This window comes from Chenopodium album, chromosome 5 (genome assembly GCF_948465745.1).
Source record: "Chenopodium album chromosome 5, dcCheAlbu1.1, whole genome shotgun sequence".
Lineage (NCBI taxonomy): Eukaryota > Viridiplantae > Streptophyta > Magnoliopsida > Caryophyllales > Amaranthaceae > Chenopodium > Chenopodium album.
In genome coordinates this window covers 69,662,043-69,682,440 of record NC_137838.1, presented here as the reverse complement: position 1 = coordinate 69,682,440, position 20,398 = coordinate 69,662,043, and the positions used below count along the sequence as shown (strand labels likewise).

The 20,398-nt window shown below is 34.0% G+C and overlaps 3 protein-coding genes across 3 annotated transcripts; 2 read left to right on the top strand and 1 right to left on the bottom strand.

Moving 5' to 3' along the window:
• The first annotated feature begins 249 nt into the window (after nucleotides 1–249).
• Nucleotides 250–6,568, top strand: LOC145630943 (CDK5RAP3 protein homolog). Its single transcript, XM_081683064.1, has 10 exons — nucleotides 250–387; nucleotides 485–619; nucleotides 2,731–2,825; nucleotides 2,925–3,019; nucleotides 3,115–3,250; nucleotides 3,360–3,512; nucleotides 3,629–4,180; nucleotides 4,330–4,538; nucleotides 4,780–4,912; nucleotides 6,259–6,568. Exons 1-10 carry the CDS (start codon nucleotides 327–329, stop codon nucleotides 6,388–6,390), a joined length of 1,701 nt encoding a protein of 566 aa, XP_081539190.1. The 5' UTR covers nucleotides 250–326; the 3' UTR covers nucleotides 6,391–6,568.
• Nucleotides 6,569–7,119: 551 nt separating this feature from the next.
• Nucleotides 7,120–12,035, bottom strand: LOC145633077 (protein STRUBBELIG-RECEPTOR FAMILY 2-like). Its single transcript, XM_081685371.1, has 16 exons — nucleotides 11,945–12,035; nucleotides 10,981–11,113; nucleotides 10,814–10,885; nucleotides 10,662–10,727; nucleotides 10,495–10,566; nucleotides 10,326–10,397; nucleotides 9,938–10,009; nucleotides 9,752–9,817; nucleotides 9,599–9,664; nucleotides 9,187–9,518; nucleotides 8,757–8,995; nucleotides 8,402–8,667; nucleotides 8,152–8,296; nucleotides 7,828–7,967; nucleotides 7,577–7,733; nucleotides 7,120–7,291 (listed from the first exon to the last, which is right to left on the bottom strand). The coding sequence occupies exons 1-16, from the start codon at nucleotides 12,033–12,035 to the stop codon at nucleotides 7,145–7,147; spliced, it is 2,136 nt and encodes a 711-aa protein (XP_081541497.1). The 3' UTR covers nucleotides 7,120–7,144.
• A 2,647-nt stretch (nucleotides 12,036–14,682) lies between these two features.
• LOC145633076 (protein FAR1-RELATED SEQUENCE 5-like) lies at nucleotides 14,683–17,185 on the top strand. Its single transcript, XM_081685370.1, has 3 exons — nucleotides 14,683–14,834; nucleotides 15,302–16,712; nucleotides 16,895–17,185. Exons 1-3 carry the CDS (start codon nucleotides 14,683–14,685, stop codon nucleotides 17,183–17,185), a joined length of 1,854 nt encoding a protein of 617 aa, XP_081541496.1.
• Nucleotides 17,186–20,398: the final 3,213 nt, after the last annotated feature.

Genomic DNA, 20,398 nt, shown 5'->3' with positions numbered 1-20,398 from the left:
GAAATGACCCCCATGCCCCTCGTTATGTATTTACTCATACATAACTAACCTCCCTTTGGAAGACCTACAATATTTGTACCATTTAAAAGGGAAAAAGAATTTACTACTCTTTTGTCTTATACTACCTAGCTATAATTTACTTGTCATTGTGTCAAAAAAAAAAAAAAAAAAAAAAAAAAAAAAAAAAAAATATTTACTTGTCATGTTGTCTTTTGCATAACTCAATTCACTCAATTCCTTAGACTTTTGCTTACAATTCTTAGCATTGATAGAAACTGAAACATACTTGTAAAATTCATCAATCCCTAAAACCCAAAAACCCCAAAATGCAATCTCAAGAAGACATTCAAAATCTTCCAATTGACATCTCATTCTCTCGCCTCGGAGGTTAGGTTTTTCGTAATCATCTTCTCAACTTTCAATGAATTTTTTTCTTATGATTTTGTTGTTTGATTGTAATTTTTGAATTTTGTTGAAATTGAAGAATGGCTTGTGGATCGGAAGAGAATTCCTGGGGATTGGAGAAAACGATTGAGTGCAATCAGAGCTAAAATTTCATCCGCCTTTGCGTCTCTTCCTAAAGATGTTGATCCTTACTTCCATACTCTCGATTCTGAAGGTTTGTTGATCATTTTTTTTTTTTTTAATATATAAATGTTTGTTTTAATCATAAATACTCAATGAAAATGTAATTGCCCCCACTTATTTTTTTGGTTTCTGTAATAGTAATTTACTTTGAAGATTAAGAATTTTTTAGTTTGATTGATATATGAATTTGATTACTTGCAAAATTATGGTTTAATTTTCTCGAAGGAGCAATCTTCCATGATTAATTGCAAATGTTGTAATTATATTAGCATTATTTTGGAGGAATTGGTACAAATTATTAGACAAGTCATTGTTGGATTAGTTAGAATTTTTTTTCAAAATCTACAAAGTTATGCTCAAGTATTATAGAACTACATCAAAATCACCATGCTTATATGGGGTTGAGTAGTTGCTACATTTCCACCAGAACAAAAAAAATGCCACATTAGTTGTTCATTTGAGCTTGTTACATGACGGACCTTCAATGTAAATTTATTTGGGATTGCGGACGATAAATTTTTTCTTGTAAATTTGGATGGGACTTTGTGAGATGGTGAAAAAGATTTGACTAATTGCTTGCTGATTTCCCAGTAAAAAGGTCGCTGACCTTTCTCCTTAGCTGAAAGAGGGGGTGGAGGAAGAGGAAGTTGAATATAATTTTTGGTATATGGTTTACTAATTTTTTTTTTTTTTTTTTTTTTTCGTCTAATCATAAGAACTAGGTGGTTGTTTATCTTTTCGTGCCGCAAGTCTTGCCAAGTAGGTGTGTCTGGGTAATCTAAGCTATAGCTGAAAGCACTTGAGCATCTGATAAGTTACCATTCCATACTTAATGTGTTTATATATAATTTTTTTGTTACAAAAATTTGAACGAGTTCTTGTTCTGTTTTGTTTGTTTTTGTCCAGCCGTTCATCATACTTGTATAGATTTTTAGCTTTTAGCAAAGGAATGCTTGGCCTCTAAGTAGAGTGTATCTCATTTTGAATTATTGTTTGCAGAATTAATTTTTTCTTTTTTTGAGAAGATAATTGGTACAAATAATAGTTAGGCTCTTTCTGGCATACTTCCATTACTCACACTCAAGTATACAGACCTTTTCACTCATCTCCTGCTAAATTAATTCAAAAAGTATAGTTTACGAAGTAAGAACTAAGAAACTATTGGAACATAGAATAAAAGGGCAATGAAAAAGTTTTTGCTGTGTTAAAAAAGTTCTTTTTTTTTTTATTATTATTTATTTTGTCCTGAGACAGATCTAACTACTAAGTGAGAAGTAAAAATATTATTCTAGGATACAAAAGTATTTATGCATCCCTGGAGTAGCAAGTGTTGGAAAATATACTTTTGCAATGTAAAAGTAAATTAGGATAAAGTAAATAAACTGAAGAAAATTGCATTAAATGAAATCAGCATACAAACTCCTTTAATAGACTCCAAATAACAAACCACTACTACCTCTAAACTAGGAATGTGGCGAGTAATGACCCCACTACTCCTAATAATACTCAACTAGATAAACATGACACTTGACTAAGAAAACAAACTAATCCACTACTAGGCACTAATACACAAGTGTTCTACTAGAAAATATGAACAAATAAAAATATTTGCAGCATTATCAAACAGCAAGTGCTTTCTATGGGGCTGAAAGTTTCTCAAATTATTTTTGATCCCATTGCAGAGCAGGTAGCTGTTTTAGGTCCTCCTAAATGAGTCTCTAGCTGTTTAAAGTGATTGAATTTTGACACCATAAGTGTTTGGATTTATAAATAGAGTTTTTTAAGTGATGAAGCCCAGGATGAGGAGTTTTATTTTGGTTACTTCTATGATTTGTTTGTTTTGCTCATTTTACATTTTTATACTTAGCACCAAAAATTCTTTTTACATTTTCTTAATAAAATCTTAAATTTTTTGAATATGTTGGAGTATCTGAAATTGTCTGGGATCAAAGTTCCTATAATTCATTAATTACATGGATGTTTCAAGTTCTCTGCCTCACTTTACATATCATATAACGTTTGTTAACTTATTTAATAGCTTTGAACTTGATTTTAGTAAAGATAATAGGTTTTATTCTTTTAGTTATGTGGCTATACTTGTCCAGCTGGTTTAATGATTTTATTTATTTATTTATTTTTTAGGAATTGATTATTTGGAAGCAAAAAAAATATATGAAATTCTCTTGCAGACCAATCCAGAAAGTCGGAACATATTTGGTCGGCTTTCAGGCGCTGCTGTAAGTTCTTGACTTCTTGTTTCTCTCCTCAATGCTTAGCTGTATGTTTTTTACTTGAAATCATAGTGCTAATTTTTCATTTTGTGATTATGGTGACAGGGTGTATGGGAAGCAATTGTCCAGGCATATGAGAAGGATCATGTATTCCTTGGTGAGGCTGCTCAAACTATGGCCCAAAATGCTAATTATGAGATGTAAGCCTAAAGTCTGATCTTCTGTCATTATGAGCAAACTTTTTTGTTGCCAATCATGTTGTTGATTGATTGATTTTTCCCCCCTCAATTTGAAGCCCTTACTTAAAAAAGCAGGTTCAGAAGACACAGCAACAGTTTGCAGAGCTTGATCGCAAGGAAGCTGATATAAAAAGAAGTGCAGCTTCATCAGCAGCGAAGTATGCTGAAGCTTGTCAAGAACTAGGATTGCAGGTGTTTGTTTCATAAATTGGGCTATATTACTAAGCCCCATTGTCTTGAATCCTGTGATGCGAGTTTTCATAATGATTCTGAACAGTTTGATTTTAATTTTTGCTTTTAGGGGAATAATGTTAGACTGGAACTCTTAGGGAGTGCTACAAAATCTCTTCCAACTATCTTCAGTGATATTATGGAAGTCGTAAGTGGTGATTCTGTTGCACAAGCTATTGAATACTACTCCAGTATTGTTACAGAGCTTCATACAAATAAGGATGTAAGCTGATCTTTACTTTTTATCTTTCCAATTTTTTGCTTGTCATTGTCTGGTGAAAGCTGCTTTACAATGACAATTTTGCCTGTTGCTAATATAGGTTCATGTATTTGATACAGTGTACATCTGGCATTGTGGTTCAAAATTTAAGGAATATCATTGAAAACCCACCTACACTTAGTGTCTCTGTGGGATCTGATTTGGTTGAATCCACAAATGCTGTGTCCAACCTTAATGAACATTCTGATACTTGTGGAACCATGAGCACTGGGGCAGATGGCATTGATTGGGATATTACATTAGATAGCTCTCAGATTGACTGGGATATTGGCGCAGTTGAAGAGACGGATGATGCTGCTAATGGGTTGGGTCCTTATGAAATTATAAATGCTGAAGATTTTTTGCAAGATTCTTCTGCAATTGAGTCTGAAAAGTTTGGCCAGGCTGCTCCAAGTGGCGGAGGATCCATTGATGTTGAGGTTTCAGAAATATCTTGGGATTATAGTGTTGACAATTCTCAATTGGAAGCAACAGAAGATTCTGATACACATATTGCAAAGGAAGCTCAGACATCTGCTCTGAATACTTTAGCTGACGCTCAAGTCTCAGGTGACAGAAGTCCACTTTTGGAGACGGAATACAGAAATAAAATTCTTGATGATCTCTTTGAGGTATTTATATGTTTCTGCTATATGTTACTAGCACCTTGTTTCACTCGTTAATTTTGCCTTTTATCTCTCAATCTGGTAAATGTAAAGGGATGGATGAAATAGAATTGATCTGCAGTGTTTCTTATTGTTCCGATTGTACCTTTTCACAGATCAAGGCATTTTTAAACCAGCGGCTGATGGAGTTGAAAAATGAAGAGACTTTGTCCTTGCAACATCAAGTTCAGGCAGTTGCTCCATTTGTCTTGCAACAGTATTCTACTGATAACATTCAGAAAATGCTTTCTGACATTTCGATGGCCATATCTTTACTAACGAACAAAAAAACAAGAGACTTGATCATGATACTAAATTCAAGAAGGTGCTTACATATATGACTATATGAGACTATATTAGCATTTTCTCCCCCCTACCAATACTAAGAATTTGTCCTGAGATTTCCGTTATGCATGTCATTGTAATCATCTTATTGCTATTTTTCACATAAGCTTTCTGCATTTTGCTATAATAATTCATCAGATCATTGACAGAATTTTATGCTTTCAAAACATCATTAATTTTGTGATGTATTTGGAGCCACTAACTATTATCATTTGCTACAGATTCTTAGACAGACTTGTGCAAAACTTGGAAGAAAAAAAGCATCATGAAGTAAAGCTGAAAGACGGTTTAAAAGACTTGTCTGCAAAACGTATGGAGTTGCAGAATTCAATGGCTTCATCTTGGCCAAAGCAAGTGAGTATTGTGTGCTCTGTTTCTTCTGCCATGCTTTAATTGATTTGGGAAGAATTTGCTTTACTGGAATTTATGGATTTGTAGCAGGACAATAATCTACAAAATTTTAATGATGATGTTTTTTTTAAAGAAACCATAGAAGCCAATACAGTCTTCTTTTAAGAAATTGAATTTTCAAGTTTAATAATTTAACGATGTTGAGGTGCTAACACTAATTGTCTTGTTTGGCTGTTGGGGTGAGGCGAGAAATGACTACACACCTTCATAGTGTATAATTGTACATGTAATTTAGGTTATCCAATAAAATTGACACTTAGGGTGCAATCTACTTATCTGGACTTTTCTGAAGTTATTTGAGCTAACGTGAAATTATCTGTGCTTGTTGGAACTTTTTTAGTTATAATTTAATGTAATCCTTATTAATAATATGAACTTATATTTCTTAAACCTATATGAACTTATAATTTTTATCTAAATAATTTTTTTTGTAATAAGTGGAAATTAAGTGAACATAATAGGACCTTAATTAAGATTTTAAATGGTTCTTGTAATCCCTACATCTTCTTGCCTGAAAACTTATAGTTTGGGTTAGTGAAGAGTTATCCTTGAGGAGGGTGCAATGTTCATGAAAGATAAAGAGGCTAAGTATAATTTATGTATGTGTGGGTGTGTGTGTGTGGGCGTGCCTTGTGAACAAGATTTTTCAAATGTAATCTGGGGTCCGTATTATTAGAAAAAGAAGATAGCAAAAGTTGCAAAACCATATTATTATAGTTGGCCTCGGCTTAATACATGTCATGGAGGAAGACACTTTCCACACTTAAATCTCAGTTTGTGAGATATAGGAGCCTAAATGCTCAATGCAACTGAAAAGAGACAGCAAAGAGCGGTATTGTGTGTGTGGTTTGGTTTGGTTTGGTTTGTTTGTTGTTGTTTTTTTTTTTTTTTTTTTCACTTGTTTATTTACTAATAGTCTGGTGATGAGATTTTACTATCTTTTATTCAAAGATTGTCAACTATTGATGCATTTGATGGGATTTGAGCTGTTATTGTGGTTCTGCCTCTCCATCATTTACTTTGGTACTGTAGTGCTAAATATTAAATCCAGTGGAAGAGTTGGGGATGAATATATGAAAATGTTTTGGTGTTATTGTACTTCAAAAATGCACCTCTAAATGTGATTGTCTTTATATTCTTTTTGCTTTCAGACTTTATGCTATTTTGTTGCCTGCATTCAGACTGTTATTTAGTGTGTGCATTCATATATTCATATTTCTTATTTGACCTGCTGTAATTTGATCTGAATCCGATGAGCAGAAGAATTAATGAGTGCTCTTTGTTTGCAGGAAGTAGCAATCAACAAAACAAGGGAGCTGAAGAAACTATGTGAAACCACTCTTTCATCCATGTTCAACGGAAGACCTGTCAAGATAATTGGAGAAATTAATACATTGTTAAATAGTGGTGTATCTGTGTGATCTTTTTAGCTGTTCTCACAAGCTTTTCTACCAGTGTTAGCATGTACTAATAATAGGAAGGCATTCCTACACTTTGTTATGTTTTCAATAAGGACGTTGAATATAGTTTAGAAAGTTTGAAGTTTCTAATGTTGTATAACTCTGTTTTGGTATATATTCTTAACAAATTAAGCTTCAATTAAGGATCAATTTCTCAATTTCCCATCTGGTTTAATTTTGCATGTTTATCACTTGTTGCTTTTAAGGGCCCGACCATGTTCATTTATGTAAGAGGGTATATAACATGAAGCAGTATATCTGATGAATGCCTTTTTTTCAAAAAAAAAAAAAAAAAATAAAAAAAAAAAAAAAAAAAAAAAAAAAATCGTTTTCCCTATAAGAATTTTGTTTAGCTGAATGTATTCGACATAATCTGAATTTGAAATCAAACATTGCTGAGAACAAACCTTGAACAAAAATAAACTGAACCTATGAATAAGAAACTGTTAAAACTATGAGCTATTGTTTACTCTGTGCCTATTTTTTTTTTTTTTTCAGTTATAGCCTAACTCACCAATGCTAGCTTGCATTGGATTCACAGTATTACAGTGTAACCGCGCCTTATTAGGCATTGAGCCATACAATAAGACTCCAACTGTTAACGATAATAGCTTTGCACATCCTATATTCCTATCTCTAAGTTGAGTGGCAGTTGCTGGCATTGCTGCAAAAATGTATTTTCTGGTCTGACCAATTCATACAGGCATGAAGCTTCTCAGGAGAGTTCAGAAAAACGAGTTTTAGTTGACCGGAAAGATCTCTCAAAGGCATCACCTTCTACAACATCTGCCCCAGGCTTTGGCAAGATTCTCATTAGAGCTTCAACAATTTCTGACATTCGTGGCCGGAATTCTTTTTCAGGCTGTTACAGATGCAAAGAAAGCAATTAGGGAACAGAGGCATGTGTTGGTCCACATAGTACTTGGGTGGTCATAAGAATTACGGATGATGAGCATGTAGAATTTTGTATGAACAACTACAGTGAAATCATTTTGGATGTATACAGGTTTTGGTTTTTCAAACATGGGAGAAGTTGCAAGAATTGCTAGTTGATTTCCTATCATGTGGGAAAATAAGAAAACTATTCCAACTTTCGAAGGGGCCTTTTTCAAAATGCAAAATAATATTTTTATGGATAAGTATTTACCTGAACACATAAAGATATGATGTCAGCACATCTCGAGAGAGTCTTTGCAGAGATTGATCTTCTTAGGATTGGATCAACCATGTCTTCAAGAGATCCATAATCATGAAGTCTATGTGAAGCCCATTTTACCAAACATTGCTCTTCTGTTGCTCTAGAGCTGAAACGCGTTGTAACAAGAATGATAAATTTTGTTAGCAGATGCAGAACATATCCATCAGTGTGATATAAATTTATCAAAGCAGTTACAGAACCTGTCAAATGGCCTTCTTCCGGTCAAAAGTTCCAGAAGCAAGACACCAAAGGCATATACATCAGTCTTTATGCTCTCTATTCCTGTTTGCCCATATTCTTGTGGAATGTAGCCACTATCATTGATAGCCATCTCAGCAGCCTGTTTATCGCAGTTGTAAAAGACAGTGATAATTAATGACCATAATATTTACGGAACCACATGTTGGGAACTAGAGAATTGCAAGCATTGAAATACAAGATGTGAGCAAAACTGGGAGGTCAATGCAGTGTATACTCTTGCAATGTCATTAGCACTCATCTCTATGCAAAAATATTGTATTTACCTTGACTTTGACACTGTTGCTGGTGAGAGGCCTCAATATAGAAAGTCCACTGTCAGCTACTTGAGGCTTAAGCACATCATCAAGCAAAATGTTGGCGGCTTTCAGATTGCAGTGTGCAATTGGGGGTAACAAGGAATGCATATAACTGACATTGAATAAAAAAATCCCAGTGAGATAAGAGAGCAGATAACATAGCAGCACAGGTGAGAGTGATCTTTGTATTTTTTAAAGGAACTACTAAGAAGCTTACTTCAGGGCTTCTGCCACACCAACTGCTATCTGAATACGGAGGTCCCAGGTAAGTGGCAAAAAGAATTTACAATGAAGAGCTTTATCAAGAGTCAAATCTCTGACATATTCATATACAAGAAGGTGATGTCCGTTCTCCACACAGTAGCCAGTAAGACATACAATATTTGGATGCTGCAAACGAGATATGCTACGAACAACATCCAAAAATTGTTCTTCTTCATGGAAAGACAGAGATACCAAGTTTATGTTTTTCACAACAAAAATCTGAAAACCAAGAGCATGGATATTTTGAATCAGCTTATCATCAGACTGAACTTAATTTGAAAAGATTAAATTAGCACTCAAAAATATACCTTGGTGTCAGGGAACTTTGCTTTGTAAACTGAACCTAGCGATCCTTCTCCAAGAAAGTTTTCTTCATTGAAGTTATTTGTAGCCAACTGGAGCTCAGATACTGTGTAAAGTTTTGCATTTGGGGGCACTTTGCCCTTGGTGGACACACGAACAGCAGATGTATGTCTGGGTAAGGCCACAGGTGGAGTGGTGAATGACAAATTTTGTGGGACATCTTCATATCTCCCAGAAGAATGATCTGCTTACGAGCAAAAAAAAGTATCAAGAATTAAAGTTCTGAAGTTAGAAACATATAAACACCAAAATCAGTGCTTCCACCAAACCTACAGTAGATGCTATGCCGGAGCAAAATGCAAAATCAGTGTGAAAAGAATTAAGGAAAGAAATTATGAAAGGAATAGAATTCTCTATAATAAATAATATCATTACCTCCATTTGAACTAACTGGAAAGGAGCACATTGACCTACGACTGCTGTTCAAGCTTTCAGGCTCAGCAGTATGATTTCGCTTAATGTGGACAACAATAGCAACTCCCAGAAGAGTCAAAATGAAGGCTGCTCCTCCAACTCCTAAAGCTATTATTCCTAAGGCCTTCCCCTTTCTCTTGTGCTGCTGTTGTGTTCCCCTAGAAGGATTCTTTTCTATGGCGCTTGACTCAGCTATTGGCGGACTAGAAATATTCTGCTCACTGGGGACCTTATCGTAAGGAAAATTCCATGGAGAGTAAGAGGCAACTCGACTGAAATTATTTCCTCCAATCCTATAAAAAATGATGAAGTGATATTAAGTGTGAAATTTGATATAGTAATAACTAATTAGGAACTCCTCTTAGGCTCTTACCATAGATTTGTAATGGTTTGAAAATGCTGTGGGATGATGCCACTGAAATGATTATCCTGAATGTTCCTGGAAATACATCGTAGCCAATAATATGTGAATGTTACTGAAGAAAATCACAAATAAGTCATATTGCATATATAAAATTTGACTTACAATTCAATCAATGATAGGTCAGCCAGGTATACCACTGAACCAGTGAGTTCATTGTTTTGCAGATACCTGCATGATATTCATATCTTCAATTAACTAAGATGATTTTAACACTGAAGAGGCATTGACAGATAGATCTTAAACATGACCGGTCTGGTTATCATCTCTACAGAATTAGTGCGAACTTACAGTTTGGTAAGATTTGTCAGAGATGCAAATGAGCTCGGTAGATCTCCACTGAACTTGTTGTATGATAGATCCCTGTAGCAGTAGATTAATATTAAACAATAAGGATAGCAAATGAACAGTATCGGCATTAGCAGATTCCTAGTGATTGAACCACATGATTATACCAAATGAAGAAAAGTATAAAGATGTCAATGATCAGAATATGCAAAATAAGATGGAGAAACAATAATATGCACACAAGAAATGTTATTTGATGCCTGTACTGTCAGATTATGTGCATGCAGGATTTTAACAATTGGTGCTGTTAGATTATGTGCATATATGATCCTATATTAATTGAAACCAGCAACTTAGGCTAGGATGAATATATAGTGTTAAGGCAACTTACATTTCCTTCAAGTTGTCAAGACCTTTGAACACACTTCCAATGGGTCCAGATAAAATGTTGTGACTGAGATTCCTATCAAAGAATGAATGTATGTTACTTTATTATCAGACCAGCGTAATACAAACTGACAGAATAGACCTTCAAGTTAGAATTAAGCAAAGCTACTCACAGATGTCGTAAGTTTCTCAAGAAAGAAAGGGTCTGTGGAATGCTCAGCAAAAATTTGTTTTCTGACAAATTCCTGAATGACATAATAGAAGGAATTGTAGGCTCATGGGCATTCAATAACTATAACTCATATAAATCATTAAAAAAAGACAGTCAGAAAGGCCTTACAAGTAGGTGACATTAGGTGGAAGGCCATCTGGGATCATTCCTCCTACTCGATTTGAGCTAATATCCCTAGTGTTGCAAAGGAGAAGTCAGAAAAGACTATACACTAGTAAATAGTAATACAACAAGCTCATTAACAAGTAGAGGCCCATTACAAGTGTTTTAAGCTGTGGAGATTGAAAAGCAGGCCACCAAGGTATCCCTCAAGCTCCAGTCCACGCAGTTTGCTTCATCGCAGAGAACAAACAGGACGAGTTAGCATTAGTACACAGTTAACAAATTTGCATCAAAGAGAAATGTAGAGGGAACTGAGTGGTTGTACATATGTATGATCGATGAGCCAGAGCATTCGATTCCAGTCCAAGATTGTTCACAGGGATCTCCACCTTCTGCCGTCCAACCCTTAAGCTGCTTTGGCTTTTTTAGGGCATTGTACAAGTCATGCAGTGCTAAAGCTGCATTTAATAAAAACGTTCACATTCAATTCAAACAAATTTTAGTTCAACTTTTTATAATCACAGAAAGTTATCTAGTAACCCAAATATTGTATCAGCATTACAGTATGTATTTGAATAACATTCTCCATTCATATTATCCGATTATAATCCCCTCTCATTGAAACCTTGATAATCTTTCCAAGCCATATTACAAGGAACTAAAATCACAATTGCAAAATACATTGGTCATTTGTTACTCGCTCACAGAAGTTTGTCTTCAACATAAAACTTGGACAATTCACATAATATTTAGAATTATGAAGCAACAAGACCTTTGGAACCATAAAACCCACACCACTCTCTAATATGCAGTAATCTTCAGTCGATCATAGAAGATTAATATCGCAAATACATAAATTATAGGAGCTAGTAAATTCACTTTAGAAATGAAATACAAGTCCGCTATCAACACTAGTACATAGAAACACCAAGTATAACCGCCTTATACTTCGTTTACAAAGAGCTAATACTTCCAAAATTTCATACTCCAAATGTACTTTAGACCAATTTTCAAAGAAATTACACTCAACTCATAATCTATTCAAGACCGAAATGACGCTGCAAATAGTAGTAAATCACAATATATTCATGAAATTATATTAACAAACATCAATAACTTACAAACACAGGACTATTCTTTTACTCGGATCATACCTATTTCTTCAGTTCTTCACGAAAGATGCTCAAATTCCTAAGTTCTTATTATACTAGCAACTGAAGTAGGAAGACGAAATACAGAAATAACAAGATAAATTGTTTGAATAATTTGCAGAGAGACTGAGCAATTACCATCGTCTGGATCAGTAGCAGCTTCGGAAGAGAGTATCGCCGAAACGAACACGAGTAAACAAAGACTCAAAAAGCGCAGAAACAATGCCATCTTCAATTTTTCACTAGAAATCAAAGAAATACAGTAAATATTGTAGCTGTTAATCAAGAAAATAATTATCAAAAAAATCTTCCAAAAAAACAGAGTTCTAGTATTCAAGAATCAAGTAAGCAGAAAACCAAAGGATGAATTGTACTCGAATACATCAAAATAAGAAAAAAAAAACATAATAATAACACGATTTTAATCATAAATCTATAAATGAAGATGAATTCGAATATACGCTGAACCAATTTTACGGAGAAAACAGAGTTCGAAATGTCAATAATTACATTGGAGAAAAAAATAGACATAAATAAATCAAAATACGCAAAAGAACGCCATTAACAATCGAATATCACAAGAAATTTAAAGAATAAAAATAAAATTGAAGTTCATACCGAAGAAGAAGAAAGCTATGAATTCGATTGAGAACGAACAAGTGAAATTCTACCAAAGAATGGTTGAAATTAAGCGAAGTACTCGGAAATTGAAGTAGTAGTAGAAATGGAGTGAATGACGAAGAATAGCTCAAAAGCTTGAGTAACAATGGCGGTTGAGGTTGAAGTTGTTGAAAAGAGGAGAGAGAAAGAGGAGAGAGAAAATGGGAGTGTGAGAGTTTGTTATTGCAGAAGAGAGAGAAAACGGAAGGAAATCTACTTGCTGTAACCGTTTTTATTAGTGGGCGCAGGAAAGGTGCCAGGTCAGCTTATATTGTAAGAGGGAGGAATGTGGAGTCAACTTCTAGAATTATCTCTTTATGCTGCTGCCTTTGAGTGATTATATTTTGGTAAAAGGCTAGGGGTACACTAAGTGTACAAGATTCATTTTGTACACCACCAATAAAAAAAAACGCCAACTCAGCAATGTATTTATGGAAACAAAAAAAAAAAGAAGGAAAGGGAAAAAAAAGAGAGGGAAAGTTGGGCGGTACAGATTTCATGCTGGGCGCCAAACTGATGAAGGTGGGCGACAAACTTTTGTGTGGGCGGCAACAAATAATGTCTTGATTAATGGGTAATACATCATTAATTTTCCAATTAAGCAAAGAAAATTCCCTTCTGTTGCCCCATCAATTCATCTTTTCCCCCAAAATTCGTTGGCGAAGAACACAACCAATTTGATTAAGGGAACGAATTGTGAAGAAATTACTCAAGTTTTCGTATCAATTTCGTCAATCAATTACAAGTATTTGCAGGTAATCTTGTTAGTTGTTGGATTAATTCGCTTAAAATTCCTAATTTGATTTTTATGATAAATTAGGGTTTATATTGTATGATTTCGGAGTAAATGATTTTTGGGTAAAAATTAGTTTTATGTAAAGATTTAATTGAAAGGGTAAGTCGTTTCGAGTAATACATTGATATCTATGTTGTGTTTGGTTTTGTTTGTTTTTATAATTGTTGCTTGTGAGGGTTGAATATAATTGAAGGAGTGTTGCTGGGTATAATTGTAATGGAATCAATTTTTAAATAAAATCGAGGTGTGTATGCTGTTAATAATAATTTATTTATTTATAGGATCTTTTTGTTATACATTGGGTCATATAGTCAATATAAAAACAAAATATTATTATGCAGTATCTTTTTATATTTTGTAGCATATAAAATAATATTGTTGTGTGTTTGACAGTGTGGCAGTGTAATGGAAAGTGAAAACGGGGCCTCTCGTTTGAACATTGATTTGAATGTAGTGATAAACGACGTGGTTAGTTCTATCGGAGATGTAGAATCAAACGATGTGACTGATAATATTGGGGAACTGCCATTCGATCTTAATGAAGATGTTGAGATTAATAGCATTGGTACTGAAGAGGTAGATGTGGAGGCTAATAGTAATATTAATGGACATGATTCTCAGAATGATGATGTTGAGATTAATAACACTGGCAATGAAGAGGCTGATGTGGAGGTTAATGACCATAGAAATGGACATGATTCTGAGAATGAAGATGATGAGTTTAATATCATTGACAATGAAGAGGTTGCTGATGTGGTTAACAACATTAGAAATGGACATGATTTTCGAAATCGTTCAAACGGTGAAGAACAACAAAGTCGTACTCCAGCTGTGGGTATGAATTTTGCAAGCGGTGAAGAATTTACAAGGTTTTGCCATATGTATGCTTTTGAGAAAGGGTTTGAATTTTTTGTTCGAACATGTATAATAATGGACGAGTTTCGTGAAAAAGGAGTATATCATCGAGGTGTTGGGGATAAGGAGCCTAAAGACTACATGATGTCTCGTATTAGACTGTTGTGCAAGATGGGTACGAAAGATAGGAGGAAAAAGAAAACTGGAAGGAAGATATCAGGACCTCCTCCAGGGTGTAAGGTTTTTGTTGAGGCACGTTTGTTAGTTGATGGTAGGATGTATATTAAGAATTGTGAGCTGTCCCATAATCATGACCTATTTCCAAATGATAGCCGGCTTATGGTGAACTATCGGGGCATTGATGATGGTGCTCATGAGAACATGGTTTTAAACGACTCAGCTGGAATTTCAATGACCAAAAGCTTCAAACTCTATTGTTATTGCAAGAGGAGGACAACAGAATGTAACTTTTAACAAGAGCGATTTGAGGAATGCAGTAAACATTGTTCGGCGACGTGTCTTATTTGGTGGGGATGCTGACGCTGTACAAGAACATTTTCAAAAAATGGCAGAAGCAAATTCAGAATTTTATAGTGCAATCCAAACAGATGGAGATGGCAAACTTTTAAATGTTTTCTGGGTTGATGCAAGGGCGCGTGCGAAGTACAAAGACTTTGGAGACATTGTTTCGTTTGATACCACATTTTTGACAAACAAGTAAGAGCTGCCTCCACTAGATTTGTTTCGTTTTTTGTATGATTTAAATTGGTTAATACAATTGTTAAGATTAAACAGTCAAACTATTTAAAGAGTCGTTTTATAATTTACATAATCTGGTTATTAATTAAAACATCTGATCTTGTTTATAAATTATTGAAAGCATTAAGTTAATATTTTATTGAATCTGTTTTTAATTAAAAGCATCATGTTTAATTAATTTGTAAAGTATAGAATTAAAACATATTACCTTGTTCAGGTACCGTCAAAGTCGTTTTATAATTTACATAATCTGGTTATTAATTAAAAAATCTTGTTTATAAATTAAGACAACCGTACTTTCAGGATTTGTGTGTATACATTATTTAAAGGATTAGATTAATAATGTATAGGATATGTTTATAATTGAAAGCATCATTTTGAATTATTTTGTAAGTTAATGAATAAAAATCTATTACCTTGTTCAGGTACCAAATGCCATTTGCTCCTTTTGTTGGCTGCAATCATCATGGGTCGTCCATCATTTTAGGTGCAGCCTTAGTTTCTAATGAAAATTCAGAAACATTTGAGTGGGTTTTTAATCAATGGCTGCAGTGTATGGGGAAGCCGCCAAAAGGCATCATCACCGACCAGTGTAAAGCTATCGGTAAGGCGGTTAAGAAGGTATTTCGTGATGTGCCACACCGGCTTTGTATATGGCACATTCTGCAGAATGCTCACAGGAACCTAGGAAAATTAAAGAAATTTACCGAGATACAAGCTGATTTGAAAGTTGTCGTGCATGATTCGCTGTGTATAGAAGAATTTGAGGATTCTTGGAAACATATGGTGACAAAATATCGGTTGCAAAATAACGATTGGATCAACGACACGTTCGAGAATAGGGAACATTGGGCCCCAGGTTTTTGGAGAGGCAGTTTTTGGGCGGGGATGTCATCCACCCAACGGAGTGAAGGACAAAACCGATGCATTAAAGGATACGTTAGTTTGAACACTGGGTTGTTGCAATTCATGAATCAATTTGAACAAAGCAATAAAAAGAAAGTTGAAGATGAGAAGGATTTGAATTTCCAATCACACAGTAAACCTTATCATTATGATAACACAATTCTTGTGGAGTGCGTATTTAGCAAGGCGTACACCAATAAAAAATTTATGGAGGTAAGGGATGAGGTGATAGGTCTAAGGCACACAAATGTGTTGAGGACAGGAAATGATGGGAGTAAAGTTCTGTATGAGGCAGAAGAGAAGATTCCTATTCCCGTGTGGAAATCACGGCGAAAACTGTTTAAGGTTTCTGTGGACAAAGATAAAGGTGAATTTTTATGCTCATGCAAACTATTTGAGTTTTGTGGAATACTTTGCAGACATATTATCAGTGCCATTGAGAAAGAAGACATTGATTTTATTCCTTCGAAATACATTCTGGATCGTTGGAGGAAGAGTGTAGTACGGAGTTATGAAGGCATTAGTGTGTCATACTACGACCCTAATGATTCTATTAAGCTGAAAAAGCAGAACGAAATAAATGTCAGACATCAATACTTGTCATCGTTGGCCATGCACAGCGAGGAGACACTCCAATTGTATAAGGAAGCAACAAACAAAATTCGTGCTACTCTTGAAGCTGTAATTGGTATTCGATCCATGATTGGTGGACAAGACTGGTCAGACCCTTCAATGAACAGGGTGTTTGGCCGGCGCAGGCTTAGGCCGAAGGAGCAAAACCAACAAAATCTTCAACGGAATGCAAAACCCCCCGAAGAAAGGAACATCAAGGATCCAGTAGTCAAAAGAGGTTCAGGAAGGGCACAGACTTCGAGGAACAAACACCCTTCAGAGAAAGGGAGTAAGAAAAGGAAGAAGAAGAACAGCCAGGTACAATTGTTTTGTTGTTTGTGAGTCAGATGGTTTGAAATACACGTACTTAGTATTTTTTTTCAATTACTGGTATCATTTAGAACTTATTTTTTCAAAAAATGCCTATGTTGTAGGAACCTGATGATGAAGGTGAGGATGATGATCCTTTTCACAATGTTATATTTTTTTATACAAACTAGATGTATGGAGTAAATCCGCAGCAGCATAATGGTAATATGAGCTCTGTTAACGGTGCTCAAGTTCAGTATGGTTCTGTTGACCCTCGAGGGTTTTACCAGTACAACCCATACGGTGGGCTAAATCAAGGCCCAAGTGGACAACTATTTCAACAGCCTGGAACACATATGAACCTCAGTAGTTTTGGCAGCGGCGTTCCTAGACATGCTGGCATGAATTCTCAGAATACTACTCAACAATCGAATGTCAATCCCCACATCCATCCATTGTTTCTGGGTCGATTTTCTAAGTGATGTGTTGTTTTTGAATCAGTAATCGAATTTATACTTCTGATCCTGTTAATACTCTTTTGATGATATTTTAACGTGGAAAATAATTTTTAATTGAATATGATGCTCTTAGATGTGTAAAAAAGATTTTGATATTGTGGTGGGGTTCTCAGATTTTCGGACTTACACAACTTACACCCCGATATGTTTAAATTACGTGTAGTGACATAACGTTGATATATAAAAGTACTAATTATGGAATGTAGGAAAATAAAATGTTTTGTAGGTAATCAAGAGTGAATTTGTGTTGAATATTATTAGCATATTTAAATAAGTATTTTAAATTATAAATAAATCAAAAAATCAAAAACATGGTATAGTCAGGAATTAAACTTGGCTCAATTGTGACTAGTAAGGACATATAACCAACTACACCAGAGGGTATCAGCACACATTTCATAGTATTACTTATCAATTTGTACCATATTATTACATCTATAAAAGTAGGGGGTGATTATACTATATAGAATATGACTCCGTAAATGTTAAAAGGATGTTTATTTACGTTTGGGATGAAAATTGATATTGAGTTAATTTGTCATTTTCAAGAGCTCTTACTATTTAATTGCATCTTTTTGTAATTGTTACAGTCGAATTAATTTTTTAATTTTATCAAATAATTCACAAAATTTTGTAACGGTTGCATATTGATGTGAAATTATGACCATTATTATTTTGAGAAGGAAATTTCTAAGTTATTATGTTGGTCGGGTTTGTTTAGCAAACAGAATTTTGATGTTGATGTCAAATAAATGTATGTGTTATATAAGTTTCAATATGATCTAGTTTATATTAAAATGATTCTCTTTAATGCATAATGATCATTACTGCTTCATGGAATTATGCTTAGGGTTAAGGGTTTAAGGTTTAGGGTTTAGGGCTTAGGGTTTAAAGTTTAGGGTTTACGGTTCTAGGGTTATATTTCTATTATTTGGTCAAACAACAAAAAATAACCATAGTTTATGTAAACTTTTTGTTCTATGATTGGCATCGTTTTGTAAAAGGATCAGTTTATAGAGGTGTCAGTTGCTTTTATAGAGATAGTAATGATTTATTAAAATTGATTATTAAAACAGCGTAATGTTTACCTATATAAAAATTTAGTTTGTTGTCATTCCCTATGTCAATATAAATATAACAATTGATGTTTTATTAGGGAATTCAACACTTTATGTTAAGGGTACCCATTCGGTTTTCGGTTTGGATTTACTCCAAATACGAAATATCATTTGGTTTACAATTTTGAAATCTTATCTGATCCGAATCTTATCTTTTGATCCTATAAGTTCGAATCAGAATTAATATCCGATTATTCGAATCCTATAAGAAATCCAAATTTTATAAACTTTTAATATTAACAAACGGATTCAAAATCACAAGTGAAATAAAAAGTTAAGCGTAAAGTCAGTGATTTATTGTATGTTTTACTCTGTCCGTCTCTTTATGAATGTCCACTATCTCGGTATTTTTCTATAAATAAATGATCGAAAGTGGACATTACTAAAGAAACAGCGGGAGTACTGCATGTTTTTTGCTGAATTAGAAAGAAATTGTAAATTCGTTATTCTATTCAAGATTACTTCTGTAATTAGGTTTTCGGTTTGGGGTGGATAGAATCCGGGTAAGTTCGATCCAATCCGGAAATCCGAATTAAAGAAATATCTAAATCAATCCGATCCTATTTGAAGTTCGTATGTGATCAGAATTGATAATTCGGTTTATATTGAATTGGATTTAGGTTTTTTACCCGAATATGTACACCCGTACTATATGTACTCTAATAACACGTGTTAACAAATACATAAATTGTAAATATATTGAATTCTTATACACAATCTTTGTCTTTTTTGGTATTGGAATTATACCTGTTAGTGAGAACCCGTGATATCTCCTGAATTTATTAAAATACAAGGATTTAAAGGCAAGCATCAAATAGTATTTAGTTAACTTAAGGTTAATTTCAGACCTAATTGATGTATTATTAGAAAACCTAATAATAACCTTTTCATATTTGAATTATAATAAAATTATAATCCTAGAATTATAATCCTAGAATCGTTCCACTGTTTATAAAATTATAATCCTAGAATCGTTCCACTATTTATAGCATCACATTAATGAGATTGGTTTACATTCATTTGTGTGTTTAACCAAATATGGAGCACATTCTCATTTTTTCCTGTGACATCTAAGTCTGTTTTCCATTATTGTATTCGCTTTAACAATTAATAATATCCGTGTGTTTGCATAGTTGTAGGTTTTTTAAAAGTTGGTTTTAATTTAACAGTTAGAATACATCAATATTCTAAATACGGAATCTTGATATGTATTTAGAATATCATATTTGAATTTTTAGAAACATAAAGGAAAATAAAAATGTATTAAAACAGAACACGTTATTATTATCACTGCGAATTCTTGGAAAAAAAAACCAACGTAACAAACAGTGCTTCCAGCTTAAGGCTACCATAGAAAAGTTAAAACATAGGTACTTAAAATAAAACACAATTAAGTTAATTTAGTTAACCAAGCTTGTACTGACTTAGAGGCACAATTTTGTAAAATCGTCTTCCCTCACAACAGCTCTACCATCAACCAAATTGTCATTCGGTACAGGCCATGCATGTTGATGTTGTTGTGGATCGGTTTCCTTATGCTTTTCCAACGCCATATTTGATATGTCGACCCTTATTTTTTCAATCAGGACCCCAAGCTCTTCTCGTCTTTTTTCGGCCGCTTGTACTTGATTGCAAGCCTCAATGAAACGACCTTGCAAATAAGATAAAGTGTGCTGCAAACCAGCCAACCTCAAATCTGATTTCGTAGTAGATGATGAAGAGCTACCTGGGTTTGCCATTTTAAAGGTTAGTTTAGCACAATTACTATTTTTAGGATTATGTTAAGTAGTTGAACCAACTTTAAATAGAGGTTGTGAATTGCTTCACCTTACCCTTATGGGGAAGGTGCACGTCCCTTCACTACCTTTTAATTATTACTGTTTTAAAAAAAAAGCTACAAATACCACTATTAAATACACACCAAACTTTTCATATTACATTTTTTTTTTAATTTAATTTTATTTTCTAACAAAAACTTTTCATATTATCCTTCAACTCAGTAACTTGTAAATGTATAATTACTTTTTATTTAAAAAACAAACGGAAAATAAATTGAAAG